We start from the raw sequence: 20,449 nt of genomic DNA on the forward strand, positions 1-20,449 counted from the left end.
GTGAAGCTATCAAGCTACGCCCTAGCAACCATTTAGAGCACCATAGCAACACAATATATGATATTTGTGAATCATTTCAGGCAAAAAGGCTTTGGCAATAGATGCCTGTTGACATAGCACTGTCTGTCAATTATGTAACATATAAGAATAAAGTGACTAGGCTAATTTCTAAACATCCTATTGTGACATAGGCCACTTAAAAACGGAATATTACTTCTCTTTAATAACATAGTGCAAACTCAAAACTGAAATCAGTGTTAGCTAAATTAAACAAATAACAGGCAGGCCTGAGTCAAACAATGATGAGGCATGCCCATCTCCTCACTTCTCAAGATTATCCCCTGTGAGTATGTAGGTCTAGGTGGTCTGGATCTGGCACAACTTAACCCAGGCCCTTTGGCACAAATCACCCCAGACCCACAAGTTTGAAAAACTAGCATGATCCAGCAGTTAAGAGCTAACATCATGCTAACTGTATAGACTCATTGTGTAGCCTACTAAAGCACTAAAACATGTGTGAAATGTTTTCAAACTTGTCTATAATTGTTCAGACACTACAATCAAAAAACCTAAATCATAGAAATTTTACTTTGAAAGGGAAAAAACAGTTTTTTGCACTAAAATGTGCTTAACTCTCATGCCATGTGTCTCTCTTCTTTGGAGGACGAGTAAAAGTGATTGCTTTTCAAAATTATGTGGTCACATGACCAATTTCTTCTATGGTTTTCCAGAAACAAGGGTGGAACTACTTCCCCCCCTGGCACAAATCACCCCACTCTCCCCTATGTAGAAACCATAGCCTAATTAACAAATAGTAACAGCAGAATCGATCTGAAATCAGACTGATGTTTTTGAAAAATTATCATAAAGTTGCATAAAATCAATTTAATTATTTATCCCATCTAAATAGATATTTTCAGTTAGATTTAGATTCCTTACCTGAACGAAATGACTGGGATTATGAAACCTGGGTGTTCCTGTCTTCAGAAAAGATTGATCTCTCCAATAATATCCCTGAGACATGCCATTAAATACAGCGGCTGAGTTTCACTTGGACAGATATGGGAGTGGCTAAGACAGGGGGGTGTGGTTTTCCTGGTTTCGCTTTAGCTTGGTTTGTTTTTCCACTGCAGTTAATACTTCAAAGTGGGTGGGATTATAGACTGATCGTTATAAGGGGCTTGTTTGAGATAAGCAAAATCTGCGCAGAACCGATCACCGGTGATCAGCGATTCTTCAAAATATCTTTCTTTGTGTTCAGCAGAAGAATGAAATTCATACAGGTTTGAAACAACTTGAGGGCGAGTAAATGATGACACAATTTTCAACTTTGAGGTGAACTAATCCTTTAATGATCATTGGCTTAAACAACCGTGATGTATTCTCTTAAAAAAAAAAAAAAAAAAGATTTTAAAACTCTGATATCATGTTTTATGTGTGAATATTCCCAAACTATCTGACAGTGCGATCTCTATGGGTTATGCATTGTAATTTTTATTTAAAAAGAAAACACATATGTCTGTATTAAAGAAAAAAGATTGATAATCATGTATTTGGAATGGAATTAAATAAGTAGGCTACTTTGGGTGTCTTGTTCATTATATTTATTTTCATATAAAAGCAACAGAACTTTAGTGTTGTTTATTAGCAACACTGTGCACGAGCGTGGATCCCGCGATATCCATCTTTGATCTCACAGGTGTCAGACCCACTGCGAGAAGAGAGAACTGTCAGGTTGGGGTTAGGGGCGTCACCACTTTTGAATAAGAAACAATATCAAGACTATAAAACTCGTCAAAACTCCGCGAATCACAACAAGCATCAGTGAGAACACTCGTTCAAATAGCGCACACACTCAAACCTGACTGCACATCACATTTTAGTGAAATCGGCCAAAAAGGAGCGGTACACCCCAGAATGTGACTTGACGCTGATTGGACTATATCCAGAGGCAGAACAAACAGTGTAAAGATCATCAATTATTAAATTAGTTCATTTCATCTATAAAGCAGTTCTGCAAAAAAGGATGTCATCGTCCAGCTCAGTTTAGTTCTCACACAGCAGTGCCAGTACAGTCAGATCAATAATATTGTTAAATATTAAGTATTCCCAACTAAGCAAGTCAGAGGCAACAGTGTCAAGGAAACAAAAATCCATCAGGTGACAGAATGGAGAAAAAAACAGGCTCAGTCAAAACAGAAGATGAGAGAAAATCAAATATTAGGATAATATAGATATTATTTAGGATATATATAGATACATAGATATGTAAATCAAAGAGTTTTGCTCTCTCTTCAGAGTTATTGAGTGGCTCTTAAAAGAGAAAAAACTGTGGCTTTCATATGAAGGTGTTGTTTTGGTCAGCTTGAAGCACACAAACATTATCCAAGCCTGTTTGTGACTCTTATCTTCGCTCAGCAGATGATCTGTCATTCAGATTAATTTTTCTCTAAATGTTTGAATAATATAAATTCACAAATTTGACTTGATAGTTTTGTCTAAACTCTAAACGATCAATCAGACGACAGAAAGCATGTAGTATTGTGTACAACAGGATTATCATTTAAAGGCTTATTTGTGTATCAAATATGATAAAGTCGCTTCGGTTTCACCCAAGATTTCTGTCATCATCATTTACTCGTCCTAATGTTGTTCCAAACCTCAATGGCTTTCTTTCTTCTGTGGAACATTAAAGATAATAATTGTGTCCATACAATGAAAGTCTGTGGTCACTAAACTGCTTACTTAATATCGAAATATATTGTGTTCTGTAGAATAATTTTCCCTTTACAAAAATGACACACAGACACAATTAAACAAAGTGAATATATATATATATATACATATATATATATATATATATATATATATATATATATAGGCTATATATATATATATATATATATATATATATATATATTTTTTTTTTTTTACAGCATTTAATAATCTAGATTAACGTTACATATTTTGGCCTCAGTCCCTGATGTTTTCAAATTGGAAAAAGCTCCAGAATTTAGGCATAAGAGGTTGAATAAACTTCCAAAAAACTGAGACCTGCAGCAAAACAAAATATTTCAATTGTTTTAACGTCATTAAATGTGTTCTGTTATAGTCTGAGCAAATCCGAGTGGAGACAGATGCAGTGATTTGGCTGAAACTGTAACAAACCAGACGAGACCAGTTAACTCAACACTAACCCATTATCCTCATCATTTCAGTTCACACCATAATTTAAAAAAGAAAAGCGATCTATCTAAATAAATATATCAAACATAATGGCCCATTGTACATACATGACTATGTTATGAATTAGCATGTAGTTAAAAGTAAATTATGACTGTGGTGTCTCTTGCTTTAGATTAGCAATAATTTCCATTTGGTTCCCTAATGCCTCGTTTCCACTGAGCGGTACGGTACGGTACGGTACGGTACGGAACGGTACGCATTTATTTGCGTTTCCACTATCAAAAGTTGTGAATGGTACCAAAATGCCGAACCGTACCGTACCACTTTTTAGGTACCCTTCCATTGGGGTACCTAGCACAGTGGAACGTAGTGATGGGAAGTTCGGCTCTTTTCAGAGAGCCGGCTCTTTTGGCTCAGCTCCCAAAGAAGAGCCGGCTCTTTCGACTCCCGAAAGGCTCTTAATTTAGGATTTTTTGTAGGCCTTTATTTTACCATAACTTTGCAAAAATTAATGGTTTGTGTGTTGAAAACCCTTTCATGTGCAGTGTTTTTATGCATTTATTGCACAAATTAACAACAAAACAGCAAATAAACAGCTCTGTTGTCATTGAATGCAAGTTTTTTAAACCTAGGGATCCTATATAAAGCGACGAGAATACTTTTTGTGCGCAAAAACAAACAAAAATAACGACTTTATTCCACTATTAATTTCCTTCTCTCTGGGCCTCGAGTCTTTTCACGTAGTGTTTTTGCGCAGCGTGTCAGTGTTGTACGACACACGCATCACACACATGACCAGCGTCGGCCAATAGTGAGCCTACGTGGTGACGTGTAACACAGACACGCTGCGCAAAAACACTACGTGAACTAACTCGAGGCCCAGAGAGAAGGAAATGAATAGTGGAATAAAGTCGTTATTTTTGTTAGTTTTTGCGCACAAAAAGTATTCTCGTCGCTTGATATACTTAACATTGAGCCACTGTAGTCACTTAGACTATATTAACGATCTCTTTAATAACTTTTCTGGGCCAGCAAGTTTCAATCCCTTATAAGCCTATGGAGAAGTGATCCAGCTCTCAAATTTAATCAAAAATATCGTCATTTGTGTTCCGAAGATGAACGTAGGTCTTACGGGGTTGAAACAACATGAGGGTGAGTAATTACTGACAGAATTTTCATTTTTGGGTGAACTAACCCTTTAACGTTGTTACGACTCGTTAACTTGCAGTGGAGTGCTGCTTCGCTTCACCCACCTCTCTGTTTTTACATAATGGTATGATCCCATATCCTCACATCTGATTGGCCGCGATGCGATTGCTGACCAATCAAAACAAAGTTCTGCCTTGAGGAAAGCAGAGAAAGGAAAAAAACTGGGAGCCGGCTCTCACTCGATGCGAGCCGGCTCTTCTGATTCACTACAAAGCATCGGCTCTCAGAGCCGCATCTTTTGCGCATGACACATCACTAGTGGAACGGTACTAAAAGGTGGAGCTAGACTCACTGCACGACGTTGATTGGTTGACAGAGAATCGTCACTTGCGCGTGCTACAAGGGGAATGACAACATAAGAAGCGCCATTTTTTAATATACAGTTTAATATAATACTACTGTTACTGTATCACGAAATGTAATTTTAAGAGTTTTTTTTTTCCCCGGTTGTGAGATCCATGCGTTCAGCGGGGCTCGGCGCTCATGTTTCCCGGCTGGATGAGCCTTTCCTCGGCTAATCTTCTGACGTTCGTCGCTTACTCCGACGGTAGTGGTTAAACATGAGATATAATTCGTCTTGTGTAGACCTAACGGGCGATCTTTGCTCTCGTGAATATATAATGAGTTCCCTGTCAATCGTTTTGGCTGAGGGCTAAGTTTAGTTTCATATTAACGTTATAGGCTATTTATATTTAACTTTACTTGTAATGTTAGACTAGAGCGCTGCATTTGGATATTTGACTGAATTGTTTGCTTTATTTCTTATTGTATAGCTTCTTGTACCTTTTACTTAAACTTTTATATAGGCTATTATTGATAAAACTGAAATTTTACAAAAAGAAATATGGTTTCTTGTCATTTTTTTATTACAAGATTATCACTGATGTTTATTGCAACATTTGTACAAACACATATATTGCCTGGAATATGTTTATTTTTTTTTTATTTAAACGAAAAGAGGTAACGTTAGGGTTGTGTTTTAAATTTCGTTTTGTTATAAATAGAATAACGTATAACGTGCAGTGAATAATGAATATGCGTTGCGCATGAACCACATTTGTGTCCCTATAATGTTTAATTTATTTAAATGAAAACGAAAAGAGGCAGAGTGGTGTTTTATAACATATTTCGTTTTATTGTTGCTTAAAATGTACATACAGAGCAAGTTAACAGAGATAACCGGAGTAGCAGAGCGAGCTGAGTGACGCTTTTAAAAACGCTCTGTACCATTTGCATGTAGGAGTCGCACATGGCAAGTACAAACTTTGCGTACTTGATATTGAGAAAAGCCTAATGTCGGCGCTTGTCTTCTTGTGACAAACATGTCGAGGAGCAAGAACAAGATCTGCTGCATGTCATCCATTGTAGCATGTTCTACATGCTCTATGTTCTTCTTCGCGCGAAAATGACGTTGATCGAAACACCACGCCTATCAAGTAAGGGTACTGTTGGCAGTGGAAACGCTAGCCAGATCATGGTTAACAGACCCGAACCGTACCGTACTGTCCCGTACCGTACCGTACTGCTCAGTGGAAACGAGGCATTAGAGATGAATGGCGAATCAGTAGACACAAATTCTTTATTACAATTAAAATATTTATGTCGTGATATGATGCTGGCCCACATCAACGATGTATTTAACGTGTTTAATGAGATAACATATGGATAATCTGCTAACCGAAGATAAGGGCCAGACAGACTCTGAGACTCTTGATGATGTTCGTGTGCTTCAAGCTGCCCAAAACAACAGCTGTATGAAAGCCTCCTAACGCTCATCACTGATGCTGACTTCATTGAAGTCTCTTTTAGACTGTTTTCTAGGCACACAAATGACGCGTTCAGGCTTTTATCAACTGTTCCATTAAAACTATCCTTCAGATTTGAACACGGCTTTCCCCCGCGGCTGATGCTCGCCTTGGATTTGGTCTGACGAAGGCAAAAGTAACGTTTCCTCTTCGCGTTTTTGAGTCTCTAATAAAAGCCCAGAACCTCTGCTTGGTGTTCACTTAGTTTTGATTGTGACAAACTAGTTAACAGCTCCAATTTTGCCCCAAATGTAAGAGAAGAAAACACAAGCGTCAGCGAGCAGCAGACACCTAGCGGGGCAGGTTGAGTCTACGAGGTTCTCATGTGTCATTTAAGACCGCAGCGCCGCTCGAGCGCTTTTCATTTATTACTGAAACCAGACAGAGTTTTTCAGATCCGATCAGAGAGAGAGAGATGGCAGAAACCGCCCCAGCCCCCGCTGCTGCCGCCCCGGCCAAAGCGCCCAAGAAGAAGTCCGCTGTGAAAGCCAAGAAAGCAGGTCCAGGCGTCGGCGAGCTGATCGTCAAGGCTGTGTCCGCATCCAAGGAGAGGAGCGGTGTGTCCCTCGCCGCCCTGAAGAAAGCGCTCGCTGCCGGTGGATACGATGTGGAGAAGAACAACTCCCGCGTCAAGATCGCCATCAAGAGCCTGGTGACTAAAGGCACCCTGGTTCAGGTCAAAGGGACCGGCGCCTCAGGCTCCTTCAAACTCAACAAGCAGAAAGCAGAGACCAAGAAGAAGCCCGCCAAGAAAGCGGCTCCTAAAGCCAAGAAGCCCGCAGCCAAGAAACCCGCTGCCGCTAAGAAGCCCAAAACTGCAGCAGCGAAGAAGCCCACCGCTAAGAAATCCCCGAAGAAGGTGAAGAAACCCGCCGCTAAGAAGGCGACGAAGAGCCCCAAGAAGGCCAAGAAACCAGCGACTCCTAAGAAAGCAGCCAAGAGCCCAAAAAAGGCAAAGGCGGCCAAACCCAAAACGGCGAAACCTAAAGCAGCAAAACCTAAAGCCGCCAAGCCTAAAAAGGCAGCTCCCAAGAAGAAATAAATCTAACGTTACTGTTTGTTCTTAAACGGCTCTTTTCAGAGCCAACCACTGACTCCGAGTAAAGAGCAAAACTCATGTTTTTGAATGATTTGGTAATTCTGGAATCAAATAGCCAAATATGTGACTTTCGAGACTCAACAAATTTAAGTTTAGGTAGAACTCAAGTAAATCATATTTATTCGCAAGAAATTGATTGAAAATGGCCAAAAAGCTTGTTAGATTTCAAAGCAAACAGTTATCACAGTACGACTCAAGGATGTTGATTAACAGTACATATTATAATTTATACACAAACTATTATGCTGGAGAAACGTGGCAATTCAAACAACCCCACAAACACTAATGGCGGTGATAAAATTATATTATTACATTAAGGGTAATAATACTCTACAGTATCAGATCTGGTCAGTGTGAACAAGTGTATGAAATGTGTAGCACTTTTGGTAGAAACAGCGTATAATATCCATTGCGGTCCGTGTACGTTTTGATAGTTTGTTTTTTCGTTTGAAACACAAATCAAAATAACGAGAAACCACCTGTTTTTCGTTTGTCGTTTCAAACCAAAAACAAAGAAACGGAAAAAAAAGAGCCGTTCTCCCGTTTTTGGTTCTGAATCCAAAAACGAAAAATGACAAAACCAAAATCAAATAACGGTCCGATTTTGGTTTTTGGAAATTCCTTTTTCCATTTTTTCGTTTGAAGATCTACATTGAAATACAGACAGGTTGGCCACGTGACCCGGAAGTAATAGTAAATATGGCCTATCAAAATAAAAGCCAAGCTTTTAGAACGGTCATAATATGCTGCGCTAACGTTATACCAGAGTAACGTTAGAAGAAGAAAAATCTATTAATAAATAGCCTTATATAAACCTGGACCGGAATAAATATGTTAGCAACAGTAGTTTATTACAGCTATTTCATATCGTGCCTATCCAGACATCACCAGTCACGTTTAATGAGCGCATTGTTTGGCTCAATACAGTTGGTAATATAGGTTAACCTAAGAACTTGTTTGTGTGTGCAGAGTTGTTACTGTTAGCGCTATATTATATAATTAAATTTATATTTAATGTGGTTTCCACCGTAATGGATAACTGTTCCCCCTTTCTACCAGCAGGTGGCAGTATTTAAATGACTGACTGTATGGTGTCTTTGGTAACTGTTTTAAATCAAGATTACTGATACAGATATTGTTGTTCATTTTATTTTGTTTTTGATTTTATTTGCCTAGTTATCATCATCATCATTCACCCAGCCCAGAGTTAAACCTGCTTCTGTTTTAACCTGATTATAACACTGCTATCAGCTTCTTAGCAGCTCAGACAACAAACTCACATCAGACATGTCCTAATCCTAATGTAGGATAATTAATAATTTATAGATTATAAAAGAAGAAGAATTTACCAGTGTGCTATATACTGTGTGAATCTTTCTATACACATTCCAGTTTGTATAACATACAAAACTCCGATTGTGTCATGCAAGTGAAGAGAATCCATACAAGTCTTGAAACTTTATATAGCACATACATGCTTTCAAGGGCATTGCATGTACAATCAATGGCTGCAGAAAAGGTAAGAACATTTTACAAGGTCCTCAAAAGAAAACCCCAAAACATAATTACATTACTAAAATCAGGCTGTCAACGCTGATTACATAAGCAATAACTGCAACAAAAAAAATTCCAGTAACTTTTGATATGTCCTGCTTATTGACTTGGACGAATCTTTGCCCATTCCTCTGTACAGAACAGCTTCAACTCTTGGATGTTGGTGGGTTTCCTCACATGAGCTGCTTGCTTCCTCATCCTTCCACAACATTTCAATCATTTTAAGGTCATAACTTTTGACTCTGCCTTTCCAAAACATTCACTTTATTCTTCTTTAAGGTAGGTGGGTATATTTTGTCACAATATAATATATATATCATAAAGTATAAATTGAGTTTGTAACTCCCTTCTGGTACATAGCAGACATTATCAGGCTAATATAGAAGCAATTATAAAAATGGTAAACAGAAATAAACTATAATCAGTCGTGCTGAGGATGAACTATAGTTTAAGAGTCTGATAGCTTGGGGGGGAAAGTTGCTCTGCAGTCTGGTGGTGCGGCAGCAGAAACTTCTATATCTCTTCCCAGATGGCAGCAGGATGAACAGGCTGTGGCTGGGTGGGTACTGTCCTTTAGTATCCTTTTGGCTCTGCGTAGGCACCTCACCTCACCGACATCACTGATGCTCCGGGGATGGGTACCAGTGATCTTCTGAGCAGTTTTTATGTCCCGCTGCAGAGCCCTCCGGTCCTGGGCCGTGCACATCCCATGGCAGTTTGTGATGTTTCCAGTCAGGTGATCACCACCATTTGCTGATGTAACGTGTCACACTGATGATGTATAATCCTCAAGGCTCTCCTTGGTGACCTCATCTGTCCATACTTTGAATGTCCTTACTTATGATCAGACTTGCAGCACTGCCTTTATATTTCAATGTTAACATAAAAATGTTTTAGAATGGCATAAAATTAAGAAATGAGAATGTGTCTGTACACCTAGCCTGTGTGTCTTAATCAGCATAAGCATTCAACTTTTGTTTGCTTTCAGTCCCTTTGACTGCAGCTCAATGTATCATTTGGACTGTGCAATGACAGATATCACAATAGATGATGGAGAAGTGAACTGTGCATCACTATGCTTACATGAACTTTATCTGAAAAATGTATGTAAAAGTAGAATTCCATAAATTATATTCCATAAATATTATCAAAACTTTAGGTGTTCTCATAGTGTGGTCTTGTATCAAATAATGATGGCAGTTGTTAAGTAGGCTATAGGCTATTCTGCTTAACATTGCCAATAGTAATTGCTGACAACAACTAGCCTTTAAAATCAATCTGGAATGGAAACAAAACATTTCAAGGTACACATTTCAAAGAAGACTATTATACGTGAATGAATATGAGGTAGCCTACTAGAAAAACAAAATTCATCAGGCGGTATCCAATGATAGACCACCCACCATGGGCCCAAACTTTTCTGTAGCTTTTCCATAGACAGCTTTTCAAAGCTGCCTCAGTATAAAAGCCTACCGCTGTCACGCAATCTCTATGCGCAATCTGTGCTTCGGAGAAGTGCGATCGCGCCCATGGTCGCACCTTCTACGCTTAAAAATATAGCCTATTGCGCGTCTATGTCAGCTTAAGCGCGAATGCATGTTTAAAATACATAGGCTACATGTAAAGAGTGATTTTCATGACAACTAAATTTTTTTTTGCTATGGTATAAATATTAAAGAAAGCTCTGTGCAAAACAACACTATTTAATTATTATTTACCGCATATATTTTGTTTTGACAATATAGTCGATGTCCTACATTATCAGATACGGTCAGGAATTTACGTCAATTTAAAAATATTTTTTTAATGTTATTATTGCTCATTAAAACCATCCTTGATTTCATTTCCAGAAGTGGTCCAGATCCGGAGCCGGTTTTTATGGTGAGGCCCAGCCGTAACAAAAATGCATGTGCTAGAGCGAGCTGCGGGCCACAATCGGCCCGGTTAACACACGCCAATGCCGAATAAGCCGCAGACGCCGCGGGGCAGCCGAGCTCGGGCCGATTGTACATGCTGGGACACGAAGTTGCGTAGGCTCAAGGTGTAGCTATGCGCTTGGTGTCGGCAGACTTAAAAAAAAAACAAAAAAAAAAAACATAATAAAATCAAATTGTTTTTAGCAAAATCCACCAGATTCTTGTTCTAAATCTCACAGACTACCACTGTGGTCTTGTGGTGATTTTCATGTTGATCTACTGTTTTAATATTTAATAATTGCCTGCCAAAATCATGACCAATACTGTTTGTATACATTATCAAATATGCCTATATAAAAACAGTAGATCAACATGAAGTAATAAGAAACTTGCAGACTTGGAGGAGTTCCGTTTGCACGCACGCACGACTTGTTAAATTGTTTAAATACATTTATGTTGTTAATAAATAACAATAAATTGCTGTACCTGCAATATTTCCAAGTTTTGTTTTTCACTGTAGAAATTTACAATGACATGATTTGTCAATGCAAGAGAGTACCGGCACTTGGCTCCCCCACCCCACCCCACCCCACCCCACCCCACCCCACGAACTGTATGCACCCACCAGTTTGAAAACACCCACAAATTTAAAAACGCCCACTTTTGTTCCGCAGAGACCCCATACTCTAGATGGCGCGACAGAGCTTCTCCGAAGCATAGATGGCGTGACCTTGACCGAATTATAATAGGCCTACTGATTTTGCGCCAACGAGTGGCTGTATAAAAAGCGCCAAAGCAGCAGCCTGCACTTTGCCTGTAACTATGGACTCCAGTCTGTCTCCCTACTTTGAAGTAATTGGTAAAATGTTGCTTAGTGACTGTACTGATGAGGACATTAGTAACCATCTGACATTTGAGTGCGGCTTGCAAAGAGGAGCATCGGTAGCGAATATTCGTCGTTTTTGCAAAGACAATGGCTTAAGAAGACCCCGAGTGACGGACAACGAACTGCATGCTGCTGTCTTCAAATCCATAAAACAGGTAGGCTTAACTGCCTCTCCTAATATGAAGTTTCAAGTGTGCATGGATTATTCAAGTTTTGTTTGCTGATGATGAAAGGAGTACCCAGGCAGCAACATAGTATCAGCCCAGATCCGGCCCACATCTGGACCGTGTGAAATCCACAGGTGTATGGCGTCATTTTTTAGTCAAATGTTATGAGCGTGTAAGACATGCTCACGAGCACATTATGTTATTTCACGCGCGCAAAAATGAACCTTCAGCTGGCATGATAAAAGTACTCGCGCACAAATTCAACAACCGAGAGGTGTACAGGTAGCTGCGAGCGAGCGCCTGGCATACTCTCATAGGTTAACTCTGCTTGTATAGTGGAATCCTGCTCGCGCGCAGCGGGCTTCTGCTCGCGGAGTGCTGTTTTGCTCGCGCAGTGGATTTCTGCTCGCTCAGCTGATTTCTGCTCCCTCGAGTCTACAAGACTTTTGACAATTTGGGGGCGGAAACCAAGGAGGGCACTGACCCTCTTATGATTGGTCACTTTCATCATGGAAAATCTTGGGAAATCCTAACCCCGCCCACCTTCAGACGCATTGCGAGTCACTCAGCTCGCTCTGTCCGGTTATCTCTGTATATTTTAGGCAACGAAATATGTGATAAAACAACTTACTAACTATTTTCGTTTTCATTTAAAGAAATCTTAAACATGATAGCCACACAAATGTGGTTCATGCAACGCGTATTGATTATATTCACTGCACATAACGTTTGCCTATTAAAAAACAAAACAAAATATAAAACACAAACCTGCCTCTTTTCGTTTTAAATATAATATAAAAACATTAAACATTTTAATATGGTCCAGGCAATATGTGCATTTGTACTAAACAACAGATTTTGCAGTAAACAACATTACAGTTTTTATAGCCTTACTTGAAATTACAAAAAAAAAATACTATGAATGTAAGCTACTTGACTTAGCCTATATTTTTAATAATGTTGTTTATATGACGTCTTTGAGTAGGCAAACATGCACGTTGTGAATGGGGAATATGCTTCAACAAAATAAAATAAAAGTAGACTCATTGACTAGTGGTTTCACACTTGATGACCCCAGTGTATGTGTTTGTATTACATGTCTCTCCTAAATAGAAATTGAATCAATCATCTTTTCTCTTTTCTTTACCTTAAGACTGGTCCTACCTATGGCAGAAAAATGATGACAGGCTATCTTGCAGCCGCAGGAGTCCATGCATCCGAAGGTCGTGTGGGAGATGTCTTGCGCAACATTCACATGCCTTATCACAGGGCACGATGTCAGGTAGGTTTGATCTAATGTCAATAAAGGTCGGATTTACTAAAGGCTTATTAAGTGTATTGATTATTGGATTTTTAAGGTTGGGATTTCCTGGCATTGAGGTAAATGAGACAGTTTAATTGGTTAGTGTTTTTGAAAAGTTCTATCAGTAATGATAATTGTACTAACATTATAAGTACTCACTTCAGCAGTAGCTGTAGCAGTAGTCCTTGGTACTATGAATAGTAGCAGTAAGTGTATTGTGGTAGTAGAATGTCTTGCAGTATTGTTTTCAATCAGTACGATAATCAAGTAACAGTGGTTGCTCAGGTGTTATGTTGTTTGGTTGTAAGAGTAGGTTACAGGAGGGTTTAAATGTATTTGCTACAGTATAGTAGGTTATGTCTAAAGCTTTACACCAATGTGCTTTTTTTTCTTTGATTTGAAAAACTACGGTTTTCTAATGATGTACTGATTTTCTGTCTGTTTTTTGTATGTTTTTAAGGGAGCCAGGAACCTTAATCCTGTTCCATATAATGCTGGCTATGTGGGTCACAAAGTACACATAGACCAGAATGAAAAAATGGTTATGTTTGGTGTGACTCATGTGCTGGCGATCGATGGCTTCTCCAGCAAAATTGTTGGAAAATCAACAATGCCTGTGAAGAACAACCTCACCATATACAGTGACATTTACAGGTAATTTAAACCACCTTTTAAATGTACCCAAAAACAGCAAAATAACTTTTTCAAAATAAGAACCAGCTTCTGGAAATCATCCCAATTCATGATTTGCTTAAACACTGTTTGCTTAAACACACAAAACCTTAAAATCAAATTGGCCAATTTTCAGGCCTTATCTGTGAATGTTAAGAATGCAATTTTATCTATACAAATAATTAATTGGATTATGAGGTTAGCATTATTTTTAAAGTAGTTTTAAAAGTTTACTCTAATTTGTAATATAAACAGCAAACAATTACAATTAAGATGCAGAAATTAGTGAAGGAGTTTGTAGTAGTTTCGAAGTAGTTTGGGGTTCATCTAATCATATAATTGTTGCAGCTATACTGCCTTTTAAGCAGCCAGTCAACACTCAGATTACCTCCCCACTACCTGACAACATAAGACATATTTCAGCTATATATATTTCAGCTAGAGGTGACACTAACAGACTCCATACTGCTGTCAAAGAATTGGGAATATTATCTTTTCTTGCAGAGGTGCCGTGATGGAGTATGGGATGTGGGACCAGGTAAGAGTGGACCATGGGAAAGAGTTCTACCTTACTCTTTACATGCAAGAGAAATTGGCCAGCCACCGCCACAACACAGAGAGGCCACCATATATGCAAACACCATCAACAAAGGTGAGTACAGTTGAGCAAAATATGCACACACCCTGATTGTAATTTGTAAGTTTCAATGATTTTAATGTCAGTCTCCCTTTTAATTACAGTGCTATGCATAAGTTTAGACACCCATGCCAAAGTTGACTAAAAAGAGGGATAAAAAATCATCTTTTGGAAATTGAACTTAATGCCTTAATTTAAAAAATTAGGAAAAATCCAACCTTTAAGGACACCAATTTTCTTTGTGAATGAATAATTTATCGTAAATAAATGTTCTTCCGTAAAATACATGGTGCATAAGTTTGGACACCCCTATGTTAAATTCCAATAGAGGCAGGCAGATTTTTTTTTTTAAGTATTTATTTATTTATTTTTTTTTTTTTTTGGATACTATGCATCCTGATAGTTCCCTTGGCCTTTGGAATTAAAATGTAATCATCACATAGCCTTCACCATAACTAGAGATTGGCATGGGGTACTTTCCATAAGATCATATCTCAATGCAAATCAAACCAGCTATTAGGCTAACTGAAATAAAACCATGCCAATCTCTAGGTATGGTGAAGGCTATGTGATGATGTGGGGCTATTTTAATTCCAAAGGCCAAGGGAACTTTATCAGGATGCATAGTATCCTTAAAAAAAAAAAAAAACTTTAAAATAAAAATCTGCCTGCCTCTATGGGAATTTAACATAGGGGTGTACACACTTATGCACCATGTATTTTAAGGAAGAACATTTATTTATTTACGATGCATTATTCATTCACAAAGAAAATTGGTGTCCTTAAAGGTTGGATTTTTCCTAATTTTAATTAAGGCATTAAGTTCAGTTTCCAAAAGATGATTTTTTTTTTATTCCTCTTTTTAGTCAACTTTAGTATGGGTGTCTAAACTTATGCATAGCACTGTAATTCCTTATGCTTGTATATATTTGTAATGTAAAGCTAAAGGTTGGTGATAATTGTGTAGTGTTGAAATCAGCTCTTGTTGGACAGTGTTCTCTGTGTAAAGTATTTTATATTTTGCTTTGACAGAATCACACTATTGAAAGAATTTGGCCTGAAGTCAACAATAGGGTGAACTACCCTTTAAAAGTGGCATTGGTCCAACTAGTGGATCAGGAGGTGTTGGATATGGAGGACATGATGTCCAAATTCTGTGTGTCATCCTTGACATGCCAGTTGGCTCGGCTTGGAATTGACCGTGTTGTGCAAGCGTGGAATGCCCACAGGATTCCAGGTTTGTGTTGGGGTTTGTCTCAATAAAATTTGAGTCTGATTGCATGTCATCTCATTGTGAACAAAATTTTGAAAATGCGTTATAAAATGTGTGATGCCTATTATTAATGACAATGTCACGCGTTTTGTATACTATTTTAAGTGGTTTTCTGATGAACATATTTTTTAACTTGTTTAATAAAACATTAGGGGAAGCATGATGCAGATCATAAGCGAGTTCTGAGACCATCATTGAGCTTTGTACTATAACATTAAGTCCTAGGTAATTTTATGCAACATTTATTAAAACACATTTTCATAGTCGTTTTGGTAAAGCAAATTCACATTTTACTATGCAAATCCTAAATGTTATGTTGTAGTAAATAACAGAATAATTTGTCTAATAACAACAGTCATCCTTAAGCTATCGTAGATTGTTCCCCCTCAAAGGACCACAATGGAAATAAGCCCACAGCTTTCTTGTGTATTTTATCCTCGGCAGTTTTTTTAAAAATGCGTATGAATTGGTCTTTTGGGCTTGATTGTACTTGTTTTAACTTTTATACGCATGAAGCAAGATTGTGGGTCGCGCTTCTCAAAATGCACAGTGGTTCGACAAAGTGGGATTTATTTTATTTAAAAAAAAAAAAAAAATATTGTATAGCTTGAGCAATGTATCCTTTTTATCTTTACTACTTTTAGGAAAGGGAATCCCCAGTTACTTGGCCAGAGAGGGATGCCCAAAACGCATATCCACAGACCTTTTGCCAGAGGCATCAGTGGCTGCAGACTGGTATGAGCAAGAGGTGGGATCATTGACCAGAGTATCACACTTTGGCACCAACCCCTTTCAGAGTGCACAGGACCAGGAAACTGCAGAGAGGGAATTTGCTCTGCAATGGCCAGATGTGACTGTAATGTTGGACAATGCTGTCAACAATCAACCAGAAGATTTTAAGTCTGGACTCCAAGGCCTGATCGATTTGACTAGAAGACATTGTCAGCGTTGACATTACTTTAGAGACATCAGTGGCTTGCTTTAGCCTCAGTGTTCCCAGGACATCATCCTATCATTTTTCAAATTCTCAGTGCTAAGCATGATAACATATCACACTGAAGTATAGGCTGATTGAAAATGAACATTTATTTAAATTAAAAGTTCTTCTTTAGGCAAAATTACATTTCCTGTATAGCCTAAACAGAGGCTTTAACCTTCAAACTTAATTGTTAATGTTTTATTACATCACTTTTTGAAAACACTCTTATCGGAATAATTGTTGTACCTTTATAAAGGGCATTTCCCCCCTAATAAATATGCTCTAAATTTCTTTTAAAATTCTTACATTTTACCAATACATTCAATTAAAATAATAAGACACTATAGGCTCAAATGACATAGTGCCTAATTTACGCATGGTTGTGTGTAGGCATACATTATAGGGCTATATTATCAACTAATCGCGACTTGCATTAAATGAAATAAAACAGAATCTTCCTCGCGTTTTCGGTGATTAGTTAGTCATTTTTTTATATTACCTAGCCTATATTTTAGGCTATATCACTTTTTCCTTAAAACAAACACAAAACACACACGTGTCCCAGACAAGAGTTATAATGTCAAGCACTGATACGTTTTCTTTGATTGCTTTCCCTTAGGACAGTTGTTGAAAACGAAAGTAAATGTGTGACGCGCGTTCATTGCGTTTTACCGTGATGAGAGTTCCATCTCTTTATTAAACTCACCACATTTAATTATAATGATTTATCTGTCATCCACCCTCGATTTTTTTTTTATTAGGCTATTATATAATAGCCCGCTCGACCCGTGTATTATGAATGGTGTTTGAAGGCCAAACAATTGGATAACAATAGCTTGAAAATAGTCCATCTAAGCCAATAATAATAAAAATAGAACTATTTTTGTATAGGCTACACACTTTTGTTTCGTCATGTTTTAGCCTACCTGGCTACCTCAATAGCGTGCCAACCACATTCTATATCCACAACTTTCCTGCGAGTCTTAATGGGCGTCGCAGACGCATTGCACGTGAACAGGAGCGTATCATCATAAATTATCCGAAACTCAGACATGAGAAATATAGCCTATCTAAAGCTTGAAATGTCTTTAAATGAAACAATTCAAAATGAAAAGAAATAGGATTATGTAATCCAAGATGTGCATTTCTCTCTATTATGCGCGTTCACTGAGATGGCGATCGTCAACTTCATCTTTGCAGCAGACACTGACAGAAAACACCAGTTTATTAATAAAAATCAATGCACGCGTGTCACCGGATTTACAAATGCACACCTTGCTTGTTGCACGCACACTCGGCACACATATGATGACGAAATAACGAGATAGCCTATTTTGTTGAAATAACATTATTATTAATAATAAGTATTAATATTTAATAATAAATCTTTAATAATATTTAATTGAATGCCGAATGTTGTGCGGTAAAAGTATTTATATATAATATATTTAGCACCCCCTCAACACACGTTCAAAAATTATCTGGCGTCGCCCCTGGTTAAAATGATTGGGTCTAAATTGGGCTCGGGCTCATAATTACAGTTAATGTGTCGGGCCGGGCTCGGACTCGGACACAACGGGCTCAGGTAGGGTTGGGCTTGATTTTTTGGGCCCGATCTAAGCTCTACTCCTCATTATCCAAGCAAGTTGTTTGGGCTTGTTGAGGCTCTCTGATAGCGGTATCTTCAGGCTAACGTAAACCGGAAGTTCGTTACCGGCTTGTTCCAGTGGTACCTGCTCAGACCTGCGCGTCAGCTTTTGTTTTACAAGCGTTGATTGTTTTATTATTGCGTTGCAAATAGACAATTTCTATTACTCTATAATATAATTTCTATTAAATACATTGACGAATAAAAATAAATTGTTAAAGTCAAACTTCAGATTTACTGGGACACAGAAGATTTATAGGCTACTACTGGGGCACAAGACCGTAAAGGGGGTCTAGCAACGCCCCTTCTCCGGGCCCCGCCCCGAATTTCAGACAATCTCATCTGGTCACCCTATCAGTAAGCATTAATGTTGAAAAGTTAACGGATTATTTTGAAAGGTCATTTCCTGGCGCTCAAAAAATTGCGCGAAGAATTCAGATTAGGCTAGGCTACTGCTCATTTGCACCTGGGGGACCACCGCCGATTTGACTCTTGCAGCATCTCCGTGAAAGATGAATTACCAGCAGGACAAAGCCACCCTCTGGCGTGGACCCAGAACGATACAAATCCGGGAAGTGGACATCACCCTGGAAAACATTTCGAGAATATTTAAGGTTAGAAAAAAATATCAAATTCAAAGTGTAGGCCTATCCGAGAAGAGGTATACAATATAGGTTAGGCTTAATATTGGTTTAGCCTAAATTTAGTCTTGAAAGAAATAGTGTAAGTTAACGTTATGTTAAAGAGGCTGGAATGCCCAAACTCGGCAACAAAGTTATGTTTACAATAAACTCCTGTTAAAATAGTTTTTATGGAGTGCATGCCATGGTATGAAGACTAACTAAAAAATGCTGGGTTCTTTCAACCCAAATTTGGGTAAAATATGGACGATCCCAGCCGCTGGATTACAGTTCTAAATTATTATTTTTTAACCCAATGTTTGTGTTTGTCCATATTTTACCCAGATTTGGGTTAAACAACCCAGCATTTTTTAGAGTCTATCCACCTCAAGTGCCTTATGATGATGTAATTTTAGTGACACTGATATGAGCATGCCTTATCTGTGAGCTCTTAGCTTTCCAAATTAGGCCCAGCAGCAAAAGCAAAAAAATTTGAGCCTAGTTAGCGCCAAATTGGGTGTAATTGCGCACGTTTTCATTATAGACCACAGCTGCAAACTTATCTGCAGAAATTGTATTCTGTGTTCCCCAATAATTTCAACACTGGTAAATAATTCTTAATCTTCACCGACCAAACGTAGTGATGGCCAAATGAAGTGTTTCGAAGCATTATTGCTTTCTGATACAATTGTGTCGAAAATGGTTCATTACTCGAAGCTTCATTCAGATATAAATTGCAGCGCCATCTCCTGGTGAAGTAAATGTAATGCAACAAAGCGGACAACCATAAAATGCAAGTAACGCCCCGTTTATTACGTGTTTACCGAGGCGATCAAAGCTGAAACCGTGTTAGTGCTGTGAAACTCAAGTTATGTAGGTGAATTAAGCATGATGTGTGTGTGTGTAATTATTTATTTAAACAAGGACAGAAGATCAGACCAGCTTAAAAAAAAGTTGGAAATCATCACAAAAATTCTAATGCTTTATATTAAAATAGTAACCATTGGCTTTTACCATTTAAACCACTACAGAATTATTTTTTGTATTGTGTTTGTTTGGGACATATTCCATTAGGGATTTAATGCCCCCACCAATACAACCCAACACATATCAGTAGACCCACAGAGACCACTATAATTCCCATTACAACCAATAAAATTCCCATGAAAACCATTAAATCCAATATAATTTCTGTAAATTGTTCCTATATTTTTTTTTACCTTCACTTTTATAAGAAATACAGCTGCCAGGTTTCAAACCTGTCAACACTGGATTGGGCTGTCAAAGCAGTCAGGTGGTTCACTACAGGAGTGAACCAGTGTGTTTGCTTCAGAAGTCATTTTCACGTGACTAGTGACGTAATGATACAAGCTCCGAAGCAGTGGTTCATTGCAAGGACTTTTCGAGTTTGAAGCAAGCTTCGGAGCGTCGGTGTCAGACGTAACATCACTAACCAAACTGCGACGTTATTATTGTCACTGTTTGGGGTGTCATT

At 38.2% G+C, this 20,449-nt stretch overlaps 4 protein-coding genes across 4 annotated transcripts in view; 2 read left to right on the forward strand and 2 right to left on the reverse strand.

The window, feature by feature from the left end:
• LOC311079180 (aerolysin-like protein) overlaps window positions 1–978 on the reverse strand; it is a 10,261-nt gene extending 9,283 nt beyond the window's left edge. The window contains exon 1 of the mRNA XM_084108393.1: window positions 940–978. The gene's annotated coding sequence lies outside the window, so the exon portion shown is untranslated. The remainder of the gene's footprint in view (window positions 1–939) is intronic.
• The window catches only part of LOC311079190 (uncharacterized protein), a 220,949-nt gene that overhangs the window by 125,518 nt on the left and 74,982 nt on the right, over window positions 1–20,449 (reverse strand). The window lies entirely within an intron of this gene.
• On the forward strand, window positions 6,598–7,336 carry LOC311079463 (histone H1-like). Its single transcript, XM_084108912.1, has one exon. The coding sequence runs from the start codon at window positions 6,616–6,618 to the stop codon at window positions 7,240–7,242; it is 627 nt and encodes a 208-aa protein (XP_083965038.1). The 5' UTR covers window positions 6,598–6,615; the 3' UTR covers window positions 7,243–7,336.
• LOC311079874 (uncharacterized protein) lies at window positions 9,488–16,659 on the forward strand (the record flags this gene model as incomplete). The annotated part of the gene is made up of 6 exons (XM_084109598.1): window positions 9,488–9,589; window positions 12,976–13,104; window positions 13,586–13,779; window positions 14,302–14,449; window positions 15,467–15,671; window positions 16,352–16,659. The coding sequence occupies 6 exons, from the start codon at window positions 9,488–9,490 to the stop codon at window positions 16,657–16,659; spliced, it is 1,086 nt and encodes a 361-aa protein (XP_083965724.1).

Source organism: Abramis brama, assembly GCF_963993115.1.
Source record: "Abramis brama genome assembly, chromosome: 3".
In the NCBI taxonomy this organism is placed as follows: Eukaryota; Metazoa; Chordata; class Actinopteri; order Cypriniformes; family Leuciscidae; genus Abramis; species Abramis brama.

Bases quoted from the DNA above. Each gene is read 5' to 3' on its own strand.
- LOC311079463 (XM_084108912.1), top strand. From the start codon at position 6,616: ATGGCAGAAACCGCCCCAGCCCCCGCTGCTGCCGCCCCGGCCAAAGCG.